Source organism: Nomascus leucogenys, chromosome 3 (assembly GCF_006542625.1).
Source record: "Nomascus leucogenys isolate Asia chromosome 3, Asia_NLE_v1, whole genome shotgun sequence".
Classification (NCBI taxonomy): domain Eukaryota; kingdom Metazoa; phylum Chordata; class Mammalia; order Primates; family Hylobatidae; genus Nomascus; species Nomascus leucogenys.
Window position 1 is genome coordinate 152,171,645 of NC_044383.1, and position 24,311 is coordinate 152,195,955.

General features: G+C 50.8%; 1 protein-coding gene across 5 annotated transcripts in view; it reads right to left on the reverse strand.

The window, feature by feature from the left end:
- Positions 1 to 24,311, reverse strand: part of RPS6KA2 (ribosomal protein S6 kinase A2) — a 445,645-nt gene that overhangs the window by 65,380 nt on the left and 355,954 nt on the right. For all 5 annotated transcript variants that reach the window (XM_030809959.1, XM_030809960.1, XM_030809958.1 and 2 more), the window contains 5 exons: positions 23,781 to 23,887; positions 20,142 to 20,179; positions 17,819 to 17,961; positions 9,898 to 9,968; positions 7,889 to 7,977 (listed from right to left, as the gene is read on the reverse strand). In XM_030809959.1, the coding sequence (XP_030665819.1) occupies positions 7,889 to 7,977; positions 9,898 to 9,968; positions 17,819 to 17,961; positions 20,142 to 20,179; positions 23,781 to 23,887 (448 nt within the window). The remainder of the gene's footprint in view (positions 1 to 7,888; positions 7,978 to 9,897; positions 9,969 to 17,818; positions 17,962 to 20,141; positions 20,180 to 23,780; positions 23,888 to 24,311) is intronic.

The window sequence follows — 24,311 nt, forward strand, 5'->3', positions numbered from 1 at the left end:
ATATTTTTTTTTTTTTTTTTTTTTTTTTTTTTTTGAGACAGAGTTTTGCTCTTCGCCCAGGCTGGAGTGCAGTTGCGCGATCTCAGCTCACCACAATCTCCGCCTCCTGGGTTCAAGCAACTCTCCTGCCTCAGCCTCCTGAGTAGCTGGGATTACAGGCACCCACCATCACACCCAGTTAATTTTTATATTTTTAGTAGAGATGAGGTTTTGCCATTTTGGCCAGGCTGGTCTTAAACTCCTGACCTCTAGTGATCCGCCTGCCTGGGCCTCCCAAAATGCTGGGATTACAGGCGCGCACCACCACGCCTGGCCAATTTTTGTATTTTTAGTAGAGATGGGGTTTCGCCATGTTGGCCAGGCTGGTCTTGAACTCCTGACCTTAGCTGATCCACACGCCTCGGCTGGGATTACAGGCTTGAGCCACAATGTCTGGCCAATTTTATATACATATCTTTCTTCTAGTGTTTTTCTAAACCTTGATGCTCTTCGTCCAATTTTTCTATAGAATAAAAATTCTATACAAAATTCAATGAAAACAAGTAAGTTGGGATTTTCACAAAATGCTGAATTTAAGCTACAGTGGAATTCTGGGAAATTCTCTGCAGGAAAAGAGAATTATACCCTCATTCCATATTAAAGTATAAAAGAATTGAGTTATGAATAAAAGATAGCTCATTTTTCAAGTTTAAAAGGCCAGGTCAAGTACTGTTATCAGAAATACAAGCATAGCTATAGGGAATTTTCCTGAAAAGCCTTTTCAATTTTTAATTAAGACTGAGCAAAGCTCAAAGTGGTCTTTGTTGTTGCAAAGATTAGAAATAAATAAGCCATGAAGGCTCAGCTCTAATTTGTGGCTTTTAAAAACGATACTGATGTCTGACATTGCTCTGGAATCAAGCCAAGGTCCCCTTTGAAATTGAATTAATAGATCTTAAAGTATGTGCTGCAGAGTGGAGGCCTCTGCTGAGTTCTCTGATGAGATGGTGGACTGTACGTATACCTCTCTGATCGATCTTAAAAGTACATGCTGCAGCGTGGAGGGCTCTGTTGAGTTCTCTGATGAGACGGGAGAATGCACATGCATCTCTTTGTTTTGCTGTAGGCACACACAAGTACACTGGAAGTCTTGGTTCTTTCTCATTTTACTTGGGTTGTCACCAGTTTCTGGCAGGAAATTCTGCCTCAGCTATCGGGGTCCAAGAGCCAAATGTGTTCCAATGAGATAAACAAATGAATCTTGGGATCTGGGCCCTCGGTGACTTCAGAGATGCCACCCTTTCCTTTCAAATGCAGCTGCCCTTGCTGGGGGAGGACTGTCCCAGGAAATTCTCTGAGTAACACTGTGTCTGGGACAGGTATCTGTGCTCCGAGGAAAGAAATAATTTTCTAAATAGTTTGTTTTTGTCTCAGAAACCAGAGCCAGGAGCAGTGACAGGGAGCCACTCAGTTAATGCCTAGAGGCCTTGCTTATTCTGGCTGCAATCACAGAAGGCTTCAGGCGATGATGAGGAAATGAGTGTGACCCTCTCAGGCTGGCTTCACAGGGTTAGCCGTTGGAGGAGGGAAAACCCACCCAAATTAGTAAAGTGGAAAGATTTCATGAACTTCTCCAGTTTCAATAAGTGAAATCTGTGTGTTTGGGTGGGACTGGAGACAAGGGAAGACGAGGGAAAGGAAGGAGGGGAGAGGGAGAGAGACATCACATCCTATTTCATCTTCCCTAAAACCGAGAGTGCTTCACAGCCATGCTATAGGACGCCCCCACCATAAAGCAAATTTGGGGGATCATTTTAAACTAGTTGCCTCCCAAAAGGGACTGTTCTAAACAAAGGTGGCTGTGCAGCCTTGACCTTCAATAAGAAGTCCCAACACTTGTCCAATTGCCTCAAAAGCAGAGATTCTCGAAAACCAGATGTAACAAGATGCCCCAAGACTCACAGCCTGAAGACCGCGGGGAGCCTTTGGGCCGATGGGGCCACTTTTACAGGACATGTTTGTGCCACACCAGGTAAGAGACCACCTGGGACGTCTACGTGTGTGGGGAGAGGACACGCGCAGCTGCACGCTGTTGGAGCTGGAAGGAACTGCAGGGACCATCAACCCCACCTTCATTTCCCAGAGTAGAGGAGGGACAGGGCCCATGGCTGTGCAGCTGGCCACAGCCCAGTAGGTCTAGAACTCAGAATCTGGACAACCCCATGCCACTGTGGGCCGCAGACCAGAAGCTCACAGAGCTGGGGCCGTGGCCACCTGGGTCCTGCTCTCACACATCCTGCTGCCACGCCAACACCAGAGAATCCACCACTTCTAGCAGGAGCACGGCCCTCAAACACTCAGGGGAAAGGAAAAATCAGGCCTGATTTCTTACAGAATCGGAAAAAATTAAGAAAAGCCCATTTTGCATCTTGAAGACTGAAAATGTCATGCTAATGAAGAATTAGAAGAGCAGGGCCCTTTTTTCCTCTTTTTAAGAGTAAGGGCAAATCGCACCCTCACTAAATAAGAGAAGCTCATACGTGGTCTTCTCAGAAACCCACGGAGAAGGAACGGGCTTGTGCTTCCACATTCGGGAAGGGAGGACCCAGGCCTCTGCGACAGCTGCACTGCTCTCTGGCTGGGCGGGTGCCAACTAGAGCCGACTCCTGCACACACAGGGTCCTGGGACAAGCCCTTGTACCTTGGAACAGAGCCTTGCTCAAACAGAAAATGATGAACACAATTTTACAGTCTTGTCATGAAGATTGGAGATGACAGGTGTGCATACTTGGCAGGTGTGAAGTGCTAAGAGAATGCAGGATTGTGCAAGTCACCAGCAGAAAAACACTTTGTGAAAAAGAATTCTGGGTGAGTGCACAGAAACAGCATGACGTCCATGTCCACAGGCAGAGCCCCTGCATCTGAGCAGGCACTGCAGGGGCCAAGGTGTGATGACATGCCCGCAAACCCATGCTGTCTTCTCTGCTTTGCCACTCGACAGGGAAAATGGATAGAGATGAAGCAGGAGCACCAAGGGTCAGGCCCGACTCAACTCCACGCACTTCAGGGCAAGGAGCTTTTCAGAGCGCCTCAAAGAACTGCAATCCCTTCAATTCACTTTAGTGCATTCATATTCACCAGGGGCTCTGCGTGGTCTGAGAGCTGGATACAAAGAAGAGCCAGACACAACCTCTGCCTTCATGGGTCTCATCACTTAGTGAATACCTGTGGCTGGGCCAGCTGCCTGGCCAGTAAAGCCACCACTCCAGCCCTCGTTTTCTTCCTCCAACCACAGATGCTTGTTCTCCTGCCTTCCTTATGGTGCCATGTGTCACGAGTGCCATGGGATAGGGTTCCAGTCAACAAGAAGTACAGAGAACTCCCAGGGGCTTCCAGAAAAGCTTTGTTTTTGTGATAAAGGGGACAGAGGCAGCTGGCCTCATCCAGTTCCTTTTTTTCTCTCCTGCAGTGAGGGTGTGATTCCGGGAAGTGTTGTAGCCACATTGTCATCACAAGGCACCGAGGATAAGGATGAAAAGGCAGTGCACTGAGGATGGGAAACAGAAGCCACAGGAAGATCTGGGCTCCTGACAGCAGTAGTTCAGCTGCCAGTGTCTACAACTCATCCACCACCACGTGGTGTGTTAATAAAAGAATGAAACCGCGATTTGGAAAACTAAATTAACTGAACAAAAAATTTAAAATTATTTAAGGGTTCTATTCCTTGCAGCTAAAAGCAATTCCTATGGATACATCTATTTTCATAAGTGAATTTCGTAAGTTTCTTGTTTGACCTGCTTTGAAGTACTGTCATGAGAATTCAAGTCAGATAATGACTGTTTTAGTGCAGTGCCAAGGCATCTTCTCATCCTCATCCACAGCACCGTGCCCGGAGAAACCTGAGGCTCGAAGAACGACCTGTTCTCCTGGTTCATTGGAAATCCGCCCAGGCAGGGGAACGTCGGAGCTGTCCACCCACCCTCTGCCACCGCCCATGGGGCCTGCCTCCCAGGGCTGTGTGGGGGAGGCCGTGCTTACACCCAGCAGCACAGAGAATGCAGGGAGGAGAGCCACAGACACAGTAAATGTGCAACCTAGGGTCACGGAAAAGAACAGTTCTGGACCTGACACTGAAAAGGCTCATGAAATGAGACCGGGGCTCTAGACGTGGGCAAACTTCAGAGTTAAGAGATGAGTGGAAACGGCATGCAAAGATGCTTCTGTGCATTTTGTGGTAGCTTACAGCATTGCAAACCCGATTCTAAGGCAGGCGTGTCCTGAAGTGGGTTGAGATCTGCTGAGCCCGGCAGCAAGCCCCTGCCGGCGAGCCCGATCCCCTCCAGCTGGGAAGGTTACTTCCTCCCGGAAGGGTTACTTCCACATTGCTCTTAGTGCTGACGGAGACTGCAATGAAAGGGACTCAATTTAATTCACAACCTGAAAGACTCAGATCAGAAACATGACCTTTGACATAGCATTTGGACAAACCAGGGCACCGCGATGCATTGGCTTAGCTGAGACACGCTTCTCGACTTGCGTCCGTCTTCAAACACACCCTCGGAGTTAAGAAACGCCGCCTCTCCCACCTCCCCAGACGCACAGTGATGAACAGGGGTCTGTAAACGAAAGGCCAGACCACACCCAGATTTGGGAAAACTGCAGTGAAATGGCAACTTCGGGACACAGGGTGGGACACAAGCCCTTCCTGCCTTGCCCAGCCCAGGCTGGCCCTCTGTCCAAGGCTGCATCTCCCACCACTGGGGACCCTACCCTCAGGGGGTGAGGTCTTGCCCATGACAGGCCCTGTGTGGATAGGGACTCTGGGCACTCAGGGTTAGCGCTGAGCCCTTGCTGCGTTTCCTGAGCCGAGTCACTGTGTAACCGTGGGTGTGCACCAAGACCAGCGAGTGAAGGGCCAAGGTGCAGACAGCTTTAGGAGCCGCACACCTCTTGGAAATGTGGCTGTGACCCTGGCTAATGACGACCGTCACCACTGATGAAAAGGAAGAGTCCTGCTGACTCCTGGTTGGAATCTCAGGTCCCATCTGGGACTTTGCTGAGGGGGTCCCAGTAACAACAATGTGGCAGAAATTCTGTTTGGTCGGTGGGTTCCTCTAAGCCATGAACCCTACACACACCTGTGAGCACGCACACGCATGAACACACGCACACACGCACACGCATGAACACACACGCACACGCATGAACACACGCACACACATGAACACGCATGAACACACGCACACACACACACATGAACACACACGCACGCACGCACATGCATGAACACACGCACACACACACACGCGCACGCACATGCATGAACACACGCACGCAGAGCCCCTGTGTGTGCTGCAGCACGGGCCCTCTGTCCTGACCAGGCATCCTCCTCTCTGGTCCTGAGTGCTCTCCATCCTGGGCCTCCCATCTCATTATCGCCCCCAGCTGGCATCTCGGTGACTTGGGGCTGCTCTGCTGGGGCCTTCAGCTTTGTCCACAGCACTGTTGGTGAATACCCCTCTAAGGAAGCTGCCTCTGTCTGGGTGACAGTTCCCCAGCCTCTCAGACCTTTGACTGGGGACAGAGCTGTAAAATGTGTGCAGTGACCTGCTAGCTAGTTTTCATTCAATGCACTGGACACAGTCCTTTCCACAGACACCAGCATGGGGCCCTGCCAGGTGGCGCTGGGGGCTGGGTCCATCGGTGTCTCCATGTGCCCTGGCATGGATGCACTGTGGTGTGGGTGACACGGGCTCCACTGCAGGGTGAGTCTACACTCTCCAGCCATGCGGGCTGCAATTCAGTCTAGACCCTGGCCCTTCCACGTCAGTAACAGCAACGTGGAGATTCTAAACAGGGGGACTTTGCCAATGTCAGGAGACATTTGATCATCACGGGGTGGGGGTGGGGATGCTGCTAAACAGCCTCAATGCATGGAGCAGCTCCCAAAACAAGAATTAACTGGCCCAAAATGCAGATGGGGCAGAGCCATGGCCAAGACACCGTCCTCCAGCCCCAGGCTGTGGTGTGGACGTTTCATAATTGATTCAATGATTTCCTTATTGATTGGTGCTTACTTCATCTTCAGGTCTTCGTTAAACAGGAAGACCTTTGGCAAACACTGTTTATTTGTACCCCTTTTACACAGGTATGGCTATTTCTGTTGGAGAGATTTCTGGCAGTAACACTTCTGGGCAAAAGAGTGCATACATTTAACATTTGATGGTTTTACCAAGGTGCTGAAATGTTGCAGGGATTTACTCTCCTGACACACACCCACGTGCCCTGGGCTTTCTGGATTGGCCTGCAGTGACTGGTGGACAGTGACGGCAGAACACCCTGTGACATCACCCGCGCCACGGGGAGCTCACCATGACACCTGCTCTGACGTCACCCATGCCATGGGGAGCTCACCGTGACACCTGCTCTGACGTCACCCATGCCATGTCACCTGCTCTGACGTCACCCGCACCACGGGGAGCTCACTGTGTCACCCGCTCTCCTGGTAGCCACACTCGGCATGCAGAGGTGCTCGGTGACAAGGAGGAATTGCTTTACTGTGTTGTGTGGAAGAATGAAAACAGGCTGAGTGGACAAAGGCGCTGACAGTGGGTGATCACTGAAAGGTCTGTAGAGTGGAATAAAATATCTGCTTACACAGAGGATAACTGCCTCAGAAAGACAACTATGGGACATCTTTATATGAAGTAAAGAATTACTATGAAGATGAATCTGCAGGAAGGAAGAGTGGTTTACGTGATAAAAATCTTGATTAGAAGTTGGATGTAAATGTGTTTAATTAGGTGAATACAACTATGAAAATTCATTACAAGATAAATCTCATGGGAATTACTACTCAGTACTTTAAATACATCAATGTTGATTTTTAAAAATCACCTTAACTCCTTTTTTCTAAGATCACAGTTACACATCAATTATCTCATATTGTGAAATATGACTGTGGAGTGGGGAGGTACTCTTGATTAGCTTCACTTTCAATCACTGAAGGATTGCAAATTAATGCAAAAGTTCCCTGCAATGGAAGCTGATGTGGGGAAGAAGTTAAATGGGTCCTTCTTTCTTTGGGGTTAAGGCATGCAGAGAGGAAAATCTAGTATTTTTTCCGAAATGAAATATTTCCTGATTTAACTTTTGCCTTCCCCTCTGATATGTCTTTTATCTATGAGGTTAGAGTTTAAAAAAACAGAATTTAATGTGTTCCTTTCGTTTTCTTGTTAAAATAACCGGAAACACCCTGCTCCCGCTGCTGTCTGAACCGGAAACACCCTGCTCCCGCTGCTGTCTGAACCGGAAACACCCTGGTCCCGCTGCTGTCTGAACCGGAAACACCCTGCTCCCGCTGCTGTCTGACTCTGAGACAACACAGCTGTGCCCACTCGCTAAGACCAGCCCAGCCCATGGAGTAATCCTCAATACACTGTCACATACACAAAAAGAAGATCAATCAGTAGTTAATGTTAAAGTAGATCCCGATTTTAATAGATGTGGAGGTTTCTCAATTTAGGGAGAAGTAAATTAGAAGCAGCTTTTCAACGGTTCTGTCCTTAGCTTAGAGACTTTCAAAACTCAGGGAAGTCAGATTGGTAGAAGAACACTACCATTTTGGGTAAAACCAGTGGCTTTCAGAAAAGCGCTTATGGTGTTTTGGCAGCAACTATGTGTTTTAGAAGCTGTGAATGGGCCTTTTTTCCTGGAGCTCAGATGGCACTAGTACTATTTCAACCTCTAGGTGAGGTCTGTTTTCAGTGACCTTGGTTGGCATTGCGCGGAGCAGGAGGGTGGCCCTCCACATCCCCACTGTAGCTCGTGGGGCAGCACCCTGCATGTTCCCGTGGTGGGGTGTTCCGCGGTGGGGTGTCCCGCGGTAGGGTGTCCCGGGGAATCTTACCCAGCCGGTTGCAAGGGTTCCGTTTGAAGAGAGCTCGCAGCAAACTCTGTGCCTCCCCGCTGAGGAACTGCGGCATCCCCAGCTTGGCTCTGAAAAACAAGATCCTATTTTAGGATCTATTTTAGGAGAACAAGGACAAGCTATAAAGAGGGCCCCAGTCAGCATTCAGAGACCTCAATCGCAGTCACCCAGAGCAGCCCGTGCTCTAACACGTGGGTCTTAGGACCCTTTTATGCTTTAAAAGTTACTGAGGACACCAAAGAGCTTATGTTTATGTGGGTTACAGCTGTGATATTTACCACAGTAGAAAGTAAAGTGAGAAATTTGTATAATTTCCATTTCCTAATTCACTTTAATAAATTTTTATTAATAAACGTCATTTAATAATAAAATCATTAAAAAACAATAATACTCCCATTAACATAAATAACATTGTTAATGGAAATTATCTATGTTTTCTCAAACAAACATATAAAAAAAGCCTTTAGTGGCATTGTTCTGCATTTTGATGGGTCTCTTCCTGGCTCGTAGGAGACAGCTGGACCCTGTGCTCAGTCTATTGTGATGCTATGAAGAAAACCTGCGAGAGGAGGACCTGTGAACCCCAGGAGGGTCTCAGGGTCACCAGGGTCCTCAGAGCACACTGAGAACCCCGCGCACAGAGCCTGGTGCTCCCTCCAGAAATTCTCCATCCCTCCCAAGTGGAATGCCCTGAGGCCACACCCGTGACTTGCTGTCAGGGATTATTCCAACTTTAGAAAAAATAAAGAACGTGTTCTCCCTTAAAATTCAAACAATGAGAATCACTGCAAAGGTCCTAACTTGCAGCTCTCAGTGTCTGCTGCAATTCAAGGTCCCCTGATGGAGGAAAAGGCTGATTAAATAAAAAGACACTCCTTAGCTTTACAAAAGGGTCCTCACGATGGAGCTTTTTCACTCCCCTCTCTCCTTCCATCTACATAAGGACCGAGCTTACAAAAGCCGAGCTGGTGGTGTTTTAGGTGATTCTCAATTTTATAAAAGTTACGTGTCCATTTGCAAGCAGAGTTGGCAAGAGCAGCTCATGAGGACAAACGGCTTTATGACTCCTCCACCGGGTGGCCTCACTTAGGAAGGAACTGATTAGGGGCTCCCAGCCTCTCTGTTTCCTGCCCTCCTTCCGTCTGCTCTGGGACAGTGATGGTCAGTGGTGTCTGCTCACATTTAGGATGCTATGGCATGGTAGTATGGGGATCAGGCTTCTTCCTACAGTCCAAGAGCAAAACCTTGGCTTAGTAAATGATTTTTCATGAGAATTGAAATGAAATGAAAATGGTTTGTATCCAGTCACATGGTAAAACGATACCGAGTCCTGCCAAGGTCAACCAGGAGTGCTATATGAATGGGGTTAGCAGGTGGGGAGGGAAAGGAGACCCCTGCTCCTGTGGTCTCTCTGGACAAGGCCCTGTAGGCCTTGTGTCTTTTTCCATCTATACTTTACTTCTGGGAGGTCACCAATCATCACGCTTGAAAACCAGCCACTACACATTCTAAGTGACCTACTGATGGAAAACTATCTATGGTGGAAGAGTTCATCAGAACCACTCAGCAGGATGAGACAAACCAGCAACTGCTCCTTTGACCCACTGTCATTAGAATGCCCAGCACCCTATTACCACTGCTACTGGTGGAAGAGCGCTACCATTTTGTGTAAAATCAGTGGCTTTTAGGAAACAGCTTACAATACTTTGACACTGTAAGCCTAGTAATGTAATTAAAACTTCACAGTTCCAGGTTCAGAGGCAGCAGCTCTTGATGTCAGAAGGTGCTCGCAGGTCTCTAGGGTGGCTCCCACACTACCCACACACCCACACCACCCACAGTACTCACAGTACCCACACTACTCACACCACCCACACCACCCACACTACTCACACCACCCACACCACCCACCACCACCCACATACCCACACACCCACACCACCCACACACCCACACCACCCACACCCCACACCACCCACACCACTCACTTGAGGATGAGAGCCATGGTCTCCTTCCTGTCCTTCCCCTGGAACGGCAGGGACCCCGTGAGCATCTCGAACTGCAGAGCAACACAGAGCACAGTGAGTTCACTCATCCAGATGGACCCGGCTTAACGGCAGAGCACCCTAGCAGGGCAGCCTGCTACCATGTCCATTTCCTCATTCAAAATCTCCATCAGTCAATTGTAGCCACTGGCCTACGTGCTTGGGGTACAGCAGTGACTAAAACTGCCTTGCAGAGCTTGCCATTCGGTGGGTGAGACGGGTAAATGACAGATGTGGCAGATAATCACACTCTGTGGCAGGCCAGCAGGCACTGAGTATGACAGAGAAAAGAGGCAGAGCAGGGTCCTGTGGTCAGGCAGTTTGGACGAACACATCTTACATGCGGTTTAGGAACCTGTCCTGCCCTGGCGGGTGTTGTGGAAGGGATGAGCTAGGAGGAGGAGGACAACAGCTAGCTCGTGTTGAACACCCACGCATGCCAGGATGGCAGGGGCTAGAGTGCTTCCAGCATGAGATAGACCTGACCACAGCCATTAGCCTCTGACGAGGACAATATGGCACAGCAACCTCTCAGATACAGCTGCTGCACCCTACATCCTTATTGTGTTATTACTGGACACCTGCCAGGACGGAGCTTGAGATGAGGAGGGGACGCAGCACAGCCTTTTCTGAGCATGGGTTTCTTTCTTGCGCCAACTCCCCCGGGCACATGCAGTGGTGATTACACACACTCTGGAAGCAGTGGCCCGGAATGGTCTCATCAGAGCAAGGTGCACAGCTGACTGCTTCTCACAAAAGAAACTAGGGCTGCAGCAGCAACCAATCTTTTCATAAAAATAAGATCCTGAATCTAAGTGGAATGTGCCCAAGGATCAATCCTACTCGGTGTCTTTCAAGTCAGTTTAAATTACGGGGAAGCAGGTGTTTCCATGGTCTTATTGAATTCTCTCTCATCTTTATTTTTTACTGCATGTGTCTCTGCCCTTTTAGAATTCATCCTCCAGCATTCATTCGTCCTTTGCAGTTTGAAAATCTCAGGAGATACACAAAGTAGAAAGACCAAAATAATCACGCAGAATTCCATTACCCAAAGATATCCAAAATTAACATTTGTTAGTTCCTCCTAGTACTTTTTACAAGCTGTTTTTTATTTTGTTTCAAAAACACAGATAAGGTTTTGTATACTAACTTTTCACAGAATAATATAAAACTTTCAGTGGTTATGATGAAATCTTTGTAATGTCACTTAACAAACGTGGATATGCCAAAATGTAATAGTGAGTCTATCTATTGCTGTACACTTAGGACATTTCCAACTTTCTGCTATTATAAGTACTACTGAAATGTGCACAGATGATTTCCTAAGATTTGGATTTATTCTTATGATAGGCTGCTAGGAGTGAAATTATAATCTTAAAGAAATGAATGCATTTAAGGCTTTATTAATATTACCAGTCTGCTTTCTGAAAACAACATTATAAAAGAAATGGAAACTTCTCCACCAGTTCTGACGTTTGAAGCCTGTTCTGTCACATTAAAATGTGCTGTCCATTCTGTGCACAGAGTAAGTGAGGGAACTCAGAGCAGACAGGCTGCAGGCAATCAATAAATACAAAAGTAATAAAAAGCAAGCGGAAGGGGGTCCAGATGAGAACTGAAAAAGAGACAAGTGTAATTAAACTGGAAAGGCCAGAATGCTCTGACTGGCAGATGAACTGTGCATCTGGTAAAACAGGATGAAAGTTTATAAGCTGATCATACACATTGAAATATCTCTCAGAATAGAATGGTATTAGCAAAGGGAACTCCTTTCCTATTCTGCTCTTTCTTCTTTCTTTCTTGAGTCTATTAATAGCACTATGAAACCCCATTTCCAAGGACAAGCCTTCTGGCTACGTGAAATGAGAAAGCTGTCATCCCATACACACCGTTTAATCCTTGTTACACAAATGGTGCCTGTCCAGATGCCCAGATATCATTTATTTTTTGCTGATGGACTGGTATCTTGCATACATTTGTTTGGTGATTTCTTTTTCTTTCTTTCTTTTTTTTTTGAGATGGAGTCTCTTGCTGTTGCCCAGGCTGGAGTGCAATGGCACGATCTCGGCTCACTGCAACCTCCGCCTCCTGGGTTCGAGTGATTCTCCTGTTTCCACCTTCCAAGTAGCTGGGACTACAGGTGTGTGCCACTATGCCTGGCTAATTTTTGTATTTTTTTTAGTAGACACAGGGTTTCACCATGTTGGCCAGGCTGGTCTTGAACTCCTGACCTCAAGTGACCCACCCGCCTTGGCCTCCCAAAGTGCTGGGACTACAGGTGTGAGCCACCCCGCCTGGTCTGGTGATTTCTTTTTAGCTTTTGAAGATGATTCCCTTGTGATCAGCGTCCACTGCTTTGTGTTTCTCTCTCCTCCTCCCCTTCTTCCTCCATCCATATGGTGGGAGGCCCCCAACCATCTACTCAGCCAGAGAACACCCAGCACAACACCCATGAATATTCAATAACTGCTTCTTAGTGATGAAGGTGCTGCTGATGGTGGGGTGATGCTGAGGGGGAGGTGTGGACTTTGCAGCCTCCACCAGCCATGGGGTTCTGCTGCCTTTCCCATCCCCTTATCCACCCTTTTCTGTGGAGAAGGGAGATCATCTCAGTCTGATCGTCTGAACGGAGCTGCCCGGGCACTCTCCAGTGCGGAGGCATTACTGACTCAGGTTTTGCTGATGAGTTTCTTGGGACGTTATTTACAGTAAAACTTTTGCTGTGTTGTTGAGCGGCACTGAGGCTGGCCAAGGCTTCCATGGTGAACTGAGAAAAGCTGAGGTTCATCTTGGGGTCCCACAGTCAAGTACACACACTGGGGGAGGGAGGGCACTCCAAAAGATTCTTTCCCAATTGGCGCCGAGACCAGGCTGCAGACAGGCACAGAGGGGCTCGAGGAGATGCAGCCAAAGGTCCACTGGCTGCAGGCCCAGTGCTTCTGGGAAGGTAATTGGACAGACGTAACGCAGTGCTTCTCAACCGGGGTCACCGCTGCCTGTCAGGGGACATTTCCTAATGACGAGAGACATTTCTGGCTGTCATGCCTGGGGGCCCTGGTGCCACAGGCGTCCATTGAGGGAGCATGGATGCTGCTAAACATCCTATGACACACAGGGCGCCCCACAACAAGGAAATGGCCAGTCCCAACCTCAACAGTGCTGGCTGAGAAGCCCTGTCTAAAGGGACAGCTAAGGAATCTGGAAAGAGTGGCGGCCCCAGCACAGGCAGGACGCGCCTCTAGGAGGCCAGTGGTACTGGGGGCAGGGTAAGGAGGAGACTCTGGGGAGACCCTTGGTGACAGGAGCCTCGATTTCAAGTTTACTTGGCCGATCACCATTCTTAACAGGGCACCAAAAGCAAGCTAACATTTTAATCTGAAAATAGGCGAGGACAAGCCCTGCCCTGAGATGGATGACTTGAAGTGGTAGAGGGCCTGGCTTTGCAGGGTATGGAGGGGCCGGGTCTCGGAGAGCCGTGTTGATCCATGCCCGTGTGTGGAGGTCCCTGCGTGCACAGACACATGCCCTCTCATCCGAGCTGCTCTCACTCCGTGTGCTGCACCCAACTCCGAGTGCCAAGAATCTCAGTCTCAAAACAGCTCCTCACAACCATCTACAGGTGAACGGTCCAGCTGCAAGCAGCAGAGCCTGAGCTCAGAACCATCCGTGTTTGCTATGGTGGCATAAGGACACATCACAAGGCACCTGAGGTGGGATGTCCAGAACATTCCGTGCCTGTGGTTAAGAAACGGGAGAAGGATAAAGTGGTCTCACGAAACCAGAGTGCTCAAGAGATGCTTTAGATGTTTACAAAACACAGCCCAAATATCCTTCTAGAAACTGGTTCCAGCCTGGCATAGAGGAGTGCTGGAAATTCTACAAACGTCACCACGCAGCTGGCCACCAGGTTTGCACATTCTTCTCCAGGTACCAGCTCCTAATTTCAGACACGGAATTTTATTCAGGGACACTGACTTCCCGCCCCTGGCACAGGCATCCTTCCTTCCAGGTCTGGGGAGAGCACTTGTGGATGCGGCTCCTCGGGAAGGGATCCCAGCACACATCCACCTCCAGGGGACGGATGGCCGCCCACACATGAGGACCACTCCCCCGGCACGCGGCCTCCAGGGTCTCAGCCTTCTTTTAAAACAAGGCCCCTCACACGTACAACGGCTCTGCACCGATCCGCTTACAAGGCTTGGGTAAGATACGACTTGAAAGGCCACCCAAGGCCCATCTCTTAGCTGCAAATGAGAATTCAGAAGTCACTTCTGATGCCACCCACGGACGTGTGGGAAGCGTGGGGCCTCCAGAGTTGAGACCTTTGCCTGTGTGCAGCCGGTCACCACGCGGGCGGGTGGGACTAAATAAGAATGTGTTTCTGGGACTATCATGTGATCTTGAGCCCGACACTTAGGCTCTCCGAGCTTTAGTTTTCACTTTTGTGCACAGAAAGAATACAGTCTTTCCTGCCCGGCTTGGAGATTGTCGGGTTGAGATCAACTGTGAAGATGGCCAGGCAGCCTTAGCTTGTGGTCACCACTGCAACAGCCAGCCCTGCCTCGGGCTCCAGAGTGACACAGCAGTTCTGGAGCCTGACCCCTTCCCCAGCTGTCACGAGACATTGAATGTGGGACGATCCCAGCAAACAAGTGAACAATTCAGTAAGAAATGTCCTGTGCCCAGGGAGGCACGTGGGAGGAGAGTGCCTGGTGTGTTGACGTGCCGGGCAGTGCTGGGCCAGGCCTCCTTCAGAAGCTCTCAATATCCTCTTCTTCAGACTCTAGGGACAGGGAGGGTGGGGACTCCAGGATGTGTGAAGGCTGCTGGGCACTGGGTCTGGGTGTGAGTGCCTCTCTGCTTCCACCCTGGTGTCTTCACTCCCTCATGGGTCCCTTGGAGGCCTGGCTGGGTGCAGGCACTTTTGTCTGTGCTGGGGCATCTTGGGTAAGGTGACTGGTGTTTAAGACACTCCATGTGCCAGGAGACACTCACAGAGACAAACAGTGACGATAAAAGATGGCAGATGTTAGAGCAGTGGCAAGCCAGGAGTGCTGAGAAGACACCGAAGCCAGAGCCACCAGCCAGAGCCACCAACCCTGCCAGGGTCAGCAAAGGCCACTGGGAGTGGCGCTTCTGTCTTAGGGCTGATGGTGGGAGGGAACGGGGCCGGGGGGGGGCAGTTTGCTGGAGCAAGGCAAGCCCAACGTGGTCTCATTTCTTCTTCTTCTGGCCCCTCCTTGTATCTCCATCTTTGGATCATTCCTTTTATGTCTTTTCTCTTCTCCTATTTTTTTTTTTCTTTCAGCTTCTCCATTTGTTTTTTAAATTTGCGGTGATTAAGACCAGAAGAGCTGGGCGTGGTGGCTCACGCCTGTAATCCTAGCACTTCTGGAGGCCGAGGCTGGCAGATTGCCTGAGCTTGGGGGTTCAAGACCAGCCTGGGCAACACGATGAAACTCTGTCTCTACTAAAATACAAACAAAATTAGCTGGGTGTGGCGGGTGCCTGTAGTCCCAGCTACTTGGGAGGCTGAGGCAGGAGAATTGCTTGAACCCAGGAGGCGGAGGTTGTAGTGAGCTGAGATCACACCACTGAACTCCAGCCTAGGTGACAGAATGAGACTCCGTCTCAAAAAACAAACAAACAAACAACAACAACAAAAATCCAGAAAAAAATTAAAGATATAAAATATATAATATTTTATATTATGAGATAGGTTTTATGATCTGTTGCCTTAATAGAAGAAACAGAAGATTATCAAATCTCCTCTCCCCCTGTCCCCCCAGAAACCTCACAAAACTAAGTCCAATTAGTTTTGACTTATATATATGTGGTGTTTTGGCTGTGCTTTTCTCTGCTAAGGTACTCCACACCAGCCTGGCCTCTCGTTCTTTTTAAACATCGGTTCACCTGAGAGCCGGGTGGCAACACTTTATGACCTTGTTCATTACACAAAGGCTGGCCTGCAGCACTGCTGTATGGGCCACTTGTGAGCCCAGAGTTACAGGACAGGACCCAGAGACAGGAGGATGCCAGGAGCCCTTTCAGGGAGCCTGGATGTGCAGCGTGGCCAGCCCTGCTCTCTGGGGAAATTTGGGGTTCTCAGGAGGGGGTATAAGAACTGGAATCTCTCCTGAAGCCACAGACTATAAGCTGGGACCTGTAGCCCAGCGTCGGCAAAGGCAATGTCAGACTTCCCTGCACCGGCAAGACCCGCACCAGCGTGGGAGGTCTCCACGAGGCTATCCCCGCTGCCCTCACCCACCACTCACCAGCCAGGGTCACACAGGAAACCCACATATGTGGAAGGGAGTGGACCTATCGCGGCAGAAATCACCTCCAAGACAGCAAAGCGAACCTGTCTCACTGAGGTATCTAAAGAAAAACTCTTTGAGTGGAAGGAAAGCAGAGGTGGTCTCAGATGATGGTGGGGGATTTAGCTCGGTGGTCTCCACATGGAGATGAAAGCAGAGGTGGTCTCAGAGGTGACCGTGGGGGACTTAGCTCTGTGGTCTCCACATGGAGAGGACCTGCTCCTTAGCCAGTGCCACTGAAGGTCTGAATAATAATAAAAATTAAATCAGCAGCATCGTCCTCCTGGCTGAGCTCGTGGGCCCGCTGCTTTGCTGCAGGCATTCTCTCAAGTGTCATGCCTGTGCTCATGTGTTGAACTGCACGACTGTCTGTGTTGTGACTCACTTTACAGGCAGGAATGACCAGGGACGGAAGGGGCTTCCACAGGCAGGAGCAGCCACGAATGTGATGCAGGCATCTCTGACTGCGAATTGGCTTTCTGGGTTAGGCTGTGGACGGCCGTCTCCGGAGCTGGTCTAATGTATGTCTGCCCCTCGGGGAGAAGTGAGCAACCTGTGCGGGCACGTGGGACACAGCCAGGGTCTGTGAGCTCCTGGGGCTGAGGCCAGAGCCTAGAGAGTGCTGCAGTGACCCAAGTGGCAAAGGACCAGCGAGGCCTTGGGCACCAGCTAGGGGTCCCCCAGGCGACACCGCAGGACTCAGCCCTGGGGTTCCCTAGCAGGGGGACAAGGAGTGGGGTGTGGTGGCAGGAGAGGCGGTCTAAACTCTGAAGGGAACTGGGTGTGGCAGGCACACGGTTCTGCCACATGCTGGCAGAGCAACCTTTATCCCATTTCCTAAAGTACTCATGGCCTCAGTTTCCTCCTGTGTGTGATGCACAGGCCAGAGGGCGGGATACCCCTGAAATGCCACGACCCCATTGTCATCCAGGTCAGATTCCAGAGCACTCACTGCAGGCCTGCTCCACCCTGAGGTCACAAGCACCCTGCCCAGCTGGGAGGGTGGGATTGGGGGAGGGAGGGAGGGAGGGTCCTCTGAAGATTGGGAAAGGAGCCCACACAGTTCCTAGGGCAGAGAAGACCCAGTCCAAACTGGGTTCTGTTAAGCACTCTGCCTGCAAAAATGTGACACAGACAATTCACCTTTCCGGACGCTGATGCAAAAATGCCTAACTCCATGTACATCTCAGTTTGCAACTAAGCGCAAGGATTTTGTGTTTAAATAAGAAAAATACTTCAATTCGAAAATCACGGCATCTCTTGTAATCCTCATGCTAAGCCCGAAGAGCACAAAGCATAAAGAGGGTTTCACTCCTCCCACGTCTGCGTTTCTGCGTTCTTGTTTGCATCTCAGCCCCTTTCTGATGGTGGGGACGTGGGATGGGGAGGAGGCTGCCAGGAAATGCTTGGCCTGGACACTTGCCAAGTGACCCAAGCCCTCAGGCACCGCCTTCTTCCGCATTTCGGGACCTCTGAACCAACCTGGGGACAGGGGTCCACGTGGGGAACAGCCGCCATGGCACGGAAGAGGGTCGGGGCAGGCTCACCATGAGCACGCCGAAGGACCACCAGTCGGCACTCTGCGTGTGTCCTCGCCGGTTCACCACCTCGGGCGCCATATACTCGATCGTCCCGCAGAAGGAGTACGCTCTCTTGTCGTGGTCAATGGCCTCCTTACTCAGGCCGAAATCTACATGCAAACACAGCACACACACTGCCTCAGTCTCTGGGTGTGTTCGGGGGTCCCCACGCAGGCGGGCATCAGCGTCCTTCTGTGGGCTCTGCCCCCTCTCCAGGTGGGCGCGGCAGAGCCCTGCTCAGCGAAAGCAGGGCCGCATGAGTGCTTCCCGAAGCCCGTCAGTGCCCGAAGCCCGCCGGTGCCTGAAGCTGAAATCCTCAAAGCGTGAGGAGTTCCTTATGAATGCACACACCCAGGAGCGCCTCGGAACACCACCCAGATTCTCAGTCACTGACGGGAACTCCCCCAGACCCTTTTCCACAGGCATGTGGAGGTGGGGTGTTGCAGGGCAGAGGGACCTGGGGTGGAGGGCAGGTGTGTGTGGCTGACAGCTACCAGGAAGGGGGCTCTGGCTGCCGGGGAGCCAAGGGGAAGGCAGAGTGTGGCGAACCTGCCCTGCCCCGACAACACGAGGGTGTGGAGAGCACAGACAGGCGGAGGAGGCCTGGGGAGCAGAGGCCGAGCTATGTTGGAAGAACAGGGGTCACCAGGTGCCGCAGAGCAAGGAGGGGCTTCTGAAGGAAGTGACCCCGGGGCTGGAAAGAACAAGAGTGCATTGGCTCAGGGCCCACAGGTCTTGGGGGTGACAGAGCGTGGCTAAATAGAGCCGAGGCAGGCCCAGCCAGTGGGTACAGCAGCAGTGCTCAGAGAGGCCATGTCCTTGCCCCTCAGCCTGGGAATGGGCCACCCTATGTGGCAGAAGGGACTGATATGGTTTAGCTGTGTCCCCTTCCAAATCTCACCTTGAATTGTAAGAATCCCCACGTGTCGTGGGAGGGATGCAGTGGGAGGGATGCAGTGGGAGGGATGCAGTGGGAGGGATGCAGTGGGAGGGATGCAGTGGGAGGGATGCAGTGGGAGGGATGCAGTGGGAGGTAACAACCATGGGGGTGGGTTTTTCCTGTGCTAGTCTCGTGACAGTGAGTAAGTCTCACGAGATCTCATGGTTTTATACAGGGCAGTTCTGCACACGCTCTCTCTTCGCCTGCTGCCATGTAAGACGTGCTTTTTCTCCCCCTTCCCCTCCTGCCATGATTGTGAGGCCTCCCCAGCCAGGTGGAACTGTGAGTCCATTAAACCTCTTTCCTTTATAAATTACCCAGCCTTGGGTATGTCTTTATTAGCAGCGTGAGAATAGACTAATATGGGGACTTTGAGAACAGACTAATAAAGGGACTTTGCAGATGCCATTGAGGATCTGGAGATGGGGGGTGACCCTGGATTTCTGGGTGTGCCCAACACCATTGCAAGGGTCTTCAGGTTAGGGAGGGAGGTGGGATGCAGTCAGACAGCTTGGAAGATGCTGCCTGCTGGCTTCCACCATGGGGGAGGCGGCCCAGCCAAGGAACGCGGGCAGCTTCTACTAGCTGGAAGAAGCTAAGCAAGGGAGGCTCTGCTAGAGGACCCCGCAAGGCAGGCAGCCCTGCCGACACCTGATTTCGTTCCTGGGAGACTTATTTCAGACTTGAGGCCTCCTGACCTGTCAGCTGATAAGTTTGTGTGGTTTAAAGCCACGATGTTGCTGGCATTTTGTTGCAGACGCAATAGGGAACTAATACAAATGGGGTGTCCTGAGACTAGAGAAACTGTTTCCAGTTTGACTGAACTTGCCGGTGGCTGCCAGGGCTTAGATGGAAACAGAGAGGGCAGTCACGTGGCCACCACCATGGTCCAGGGAGTGAGGAGGAGGCAGGGACAACATCAGTGAGGACAGCAGTGCAGGCTGCACTCCAGCGAGACTCCAGATGTCTGCACTCAGGTTGGCACTGGGATCGGCAAGGCCCACATTGCAGGCCACACACCAGCGAGACTCCAGATGTCTACCCTAAGGTCAGCACTGGGCACTGGGAGTCCTGAACTAAACACCCAGGGACGCTGAAGGAGCCCAGCAAACAGAGCGTGGCAGGGGAGAGGGAAAAGAGGGGCCACCGGGGAAGCTGCACGGTTCTGGACGTTATGAAGAGGTACAATGCCATAACCAGTCTGTAGCTACGGGAAATCTGCCAAATCAGAGACAAGCATCTGGCAAAGGGAAGAGTGGTCTAAATAAGAGGGCTTGGGCTTTGAGGTGGTCCCCAAAGTTACCAGGGCTGAGATGAAGCCATGGAGGGAGCCTGCCGTCTTTTACAAACCTGTGATCTTAATATGTCCCTCTTCATCCAGGAGGATGCTAAAAGAAAGGGAAAGAAAACAGATGCTTTAGAAAGAGACCCAGCCTGCTGACGGGCACGCAGGGCTCAGAGGGGAGCTGAGGGGCAGCTGGGTGTGGACGTTTTCAGGGAGCCCTGATGGAGCTGGCCCAGGAGGTCCCCACGGCTTGTGCGGAGGGCTTTCCCATCCTGCCTCCCTTCTCCACGGCTCCCAGCTCGAGAAAGCATTTGGTGCCACACCTCCTGGAAAAAGGGATGTGTGTTTGTGCAGCTGGGGGACTGCTGGCTTTAGATCTTCGTGGGTCCCCAGGGAAGGTCTGGGAGCCCTCCAGACTGCCGTGCGCAAAGCACAGGTGGAGAGTGTCCTGGGACTGCCGTGGCCTGTGGAGACCCAGAGCCTCGCAGATGGAATGTTTCTGCACTCGGGATGCCCTTGAGGTCCAAAGACCCCCTTCTTCTCCCATGTATCCTCCCCTGAGCCCTGCCCTGGCTCTGGAGACCCACACAGGTGAGGCCTGCACAAGCGGGGGCCATGGCATCGAGGAGCTTCGGGCTTCAGCAGGTACATCTTGTGATGAGACCTGCTCCCGGCTCGGCACCCCTGCGGGCCACTGGGTCCCTGTCTTGTTCCCCATCAAGCCCTTGTCACGCCATGTGCCAGACGTGACAGTTGCCTTTGCTCCTCCCAGGTATCCTGCCGTGGGGTGAACCCTGCATAGAGAATGGAGGCGGGGTCCGTAAAGGGCTGGGTGCGGCATAAATCCCTTCTTCCCTGAACATCAGGCTGGAGTGTGGGCTGTGATACCTTGACACCCCTGTGGCCCCAAACTTTCCCTATTTATTTATTTGGCTGTAATTAAATCCTGTTCTTCCAGATGCTGGGAGGTACCAGCCTAGCCCTAAAGAGACCAGGAAGCCGGCTGGAAAGAAACAAAGGCAAGGCTTGGAGGATTAATCTGTGATACCTTTATAGAAACCTGTGAAAGGAAGGAAAGCCTGACTCGCTACAGCACAGAGGAGCCCGGAGGACATTATGCTCGATGAAATAAGCCCGTCCCAAAACGACAGGTATTACACGATTTTACAAATATAAAATGTATGGTCCCTAGAGGAGCCAGAGTCGCAGAGGTGGAAAGTAGACGGCGGGTGCCGGGGGCTGGGGAGCTACGGTGCAGGGGGACGGAGCTTTAGTTCTGCAAGATGAAACAGTTCTGGAGATGGACGGTGGGGATGGGGGCCCAGCAATGGGAATGTGCTTAATGCCACCGAACTGGGCACTTAAACGTGGTTAAAACTGTAAAAGTCATGTGTATTTTTCTACAGTTAAAAAAAATCTGCCACGGAGTTAAAAAAAAATACCTACTATTTTCTGGAAATGGGAAGGAAAAGTTACAGCATATAATTAAGATGATAATTTATAATGAACAAGACAAATGTTTTCATCTTTGCCTTTTGGGTATATTCAATCTTTGCCCAGAATTAAGCACCTTTCAAGATGAATTCCCTGATAATTCTAATCGAACACCCACCACCTTTTCCTTCAAGCCTGCAACTAAATAAGGCTATTTTTAGCGTAAGGATCGCGCTGACCTTCAGGAGCAACGAGAACCGGCACTCCCGGCCTGAGTGGATGCACGGGGTGTGCGCCTAACACACAGGCACCAACAGCCAGGCACCAACAGCCAGGGCCACGGGAGGAGGAGCAGTGGCAACGTCCACGCAGACTCACAACACGGCACTCCGACTTAGAGGGTAATTAACACGAGGTTAACTTCTGGGATGACCTTGGCAACGACCCAAGGTGACAGGCCAGGCTCTGCCATCACCTCCCAATTAAGGAGGGGCGAAAGGGGACTCCCAGGGCTCAGAGCACCACAGGGTTCTAGGTGAGACCCACTTTGGAATGGAAGTCTGGCCTCGTGCTGCTGCTCTTGTGGGGAGACAGCAGCTGTGGAGGCTGCTCTCTTCGTGGGATTACTCTGGATAAAGTCTTTTTTGATTCTACGTTGAGCATCCCTCATCTGAAATGCCTGAAACCAGAAGTGTTTAGGATTTGGGGATTTGGGAATATTTACTTATATATAATGAGATATCTTGGAGATGGGCCACAAGTCTGAACACAAAATTCATTTATGTTTCGTATATACCTTCTACACATCACCTGGAGCTAATTTATAGAATATTTTAAATAATTTTGTGTATGAAACCACGTTTGTGTTAAGTGCTTATGTGTGGAATTTTCCACTGGGGGGTGTCACATTGGGGCTCAAAAAGTTTTGGATTTTGGAGCATTTCAGATTCAGATGAGGGATGCTCCAGCTGTATTTACACATGTGTTCAACTCACATGTGTGCCTGTGGTGTTCCACGGACTGGTGGTGAAGTCAGATCGTCAATCACATGGGCAAATGCATTTTACATCCTGCAGTGGATATGGGATGTGACCTGGTTTCTGGGTAAACCCAGCTGTTTCCCATAAATGACAGCTGCATCTAACAACACCAGCTTCAGAACAGGGCTTGTCTTTTCTCAGTTCCATGCAGGTGACAGGGCAGGAATGTGGAGTAGCAACTGGGACGTGTTTGCAGACCCCAGGGCCCCCTTGGTCTTAGCTCACAGGCTTGGGGCTGCCTGGTGGTACCCAAGGCTGGTCGGTCCCACCAGGCCACAGGTGATGCCTCATCTAGGGGCGGCTGTGGGCCCTGGTCTGGGTGGGTAGCATTAATCGGCCCCTCAGGGCAGGGAAGAGTGAGTGAGATAATCAGCTACTTCACCTCAGGGATACTGCTGAGGTCAACTCAACCTAAAATACCATCCTCCAAATCTCTTCTTTTCTAAGTGGATCACTCCTGGTTATGTGTTAGGTCTACAAAGAAAATGTAAAAACAACAAAAACAAAATGAAAATGGGAACACTATTATTTTGGAGGGACTTTCTTGTTCAAAATTTTTGAATAGATTAGCAAAATATCCTAGAAATAATAGCCTCACAGGTCACCACTGCCAAGGATACACAAATCTCAGTGGACTCTGGGCCTGGGAATTCTGTGGCTGTTGTCTTTTAGGTAAGTTCTTGGGAGAGCTGTTCTGACTGGGGACCTAGAGGTGGGGCTGACAAGTAACTAGGTAGACGTTCATTAACCACATTCCTGGGACTTGCTGAAGTAGATGAAAGGGCTTCCTGAATCTGGAGGACAGTAGGGAAGAGATTAGAGAGGAGGAGAAACTGCCCTGGAGGCAGCCATGTTTGAGATGCCCAGTGGCCAGATGAGCCTCACCCAGGAGAGAGGGCAGGAACGTGGGTCAGGGTCGTGGGCGTGCCCCTCCCCAGCTCCGGCTTCCCGGGCATCACAGACACGCACCTGAGCCTGGCCTCCCTCGGGCGTTATGAGTGTCAGGTGAGAATGGGCCTGGGCGTTTCCTATGCAAATCAGCAAGGCCACACTTGCTTCTGGGTACCTGATGCCTGAGCCGGTCCTGCCGGCACAAGAGTCTCCCCAGCCTGCTCTCTGATACGTCCTCATTTAGGAAATAAATATCTAGCAGTGGCTACCAACATGGGCCAGCAAAACACACGGAGCTGATGGGCGTGGCGAAGTCAGCCCCAGTTTTTTCTCACTTACTTCTCTGGCTTCAGATCTCTGTAGATGATCCCCAGGCTGTGGAGATGGTCTAAAGCCAAGGCCAGCTCAGCCAGGTAGAACTTGACATCCTCCTCCGTGAACATGACCTAGCAAGAAAAACAAACAAAACGTTTAACTTGTTTTATGGCTGGTGGTTTGTTGTTTTTTTTTTTTGAGACGGAGTCTTGCTCTGTCGCCCAGGCTGGAGTGCAGTGGCGCGATCTCGGCTCACTGCAAGCTCCGCCTCCCGGGTTCACGCCATTCTCCTGCCTCAGCCTCCTGAGTAGCTGGGACTACAGGCGCCCGCCACCATGCCCGGCTAATTTTTTTTTATTTTTAGTAGAGACGGTGGGTTTTAAAGAACTCTGCCAGAGAGACTGAGAGTCCACACTGGGGTCGGTTTGCTCTGTGGAACACTATGGCCCCCCGGAGTGGTTTTCTGACTCTTCTCATGGAAAAGAGAGTTCCCTCTGCAGTTCTAAGATCAGTGGATGGAGACAAGGGCTTCCTGCAAAGGTGACTCATGCCGCC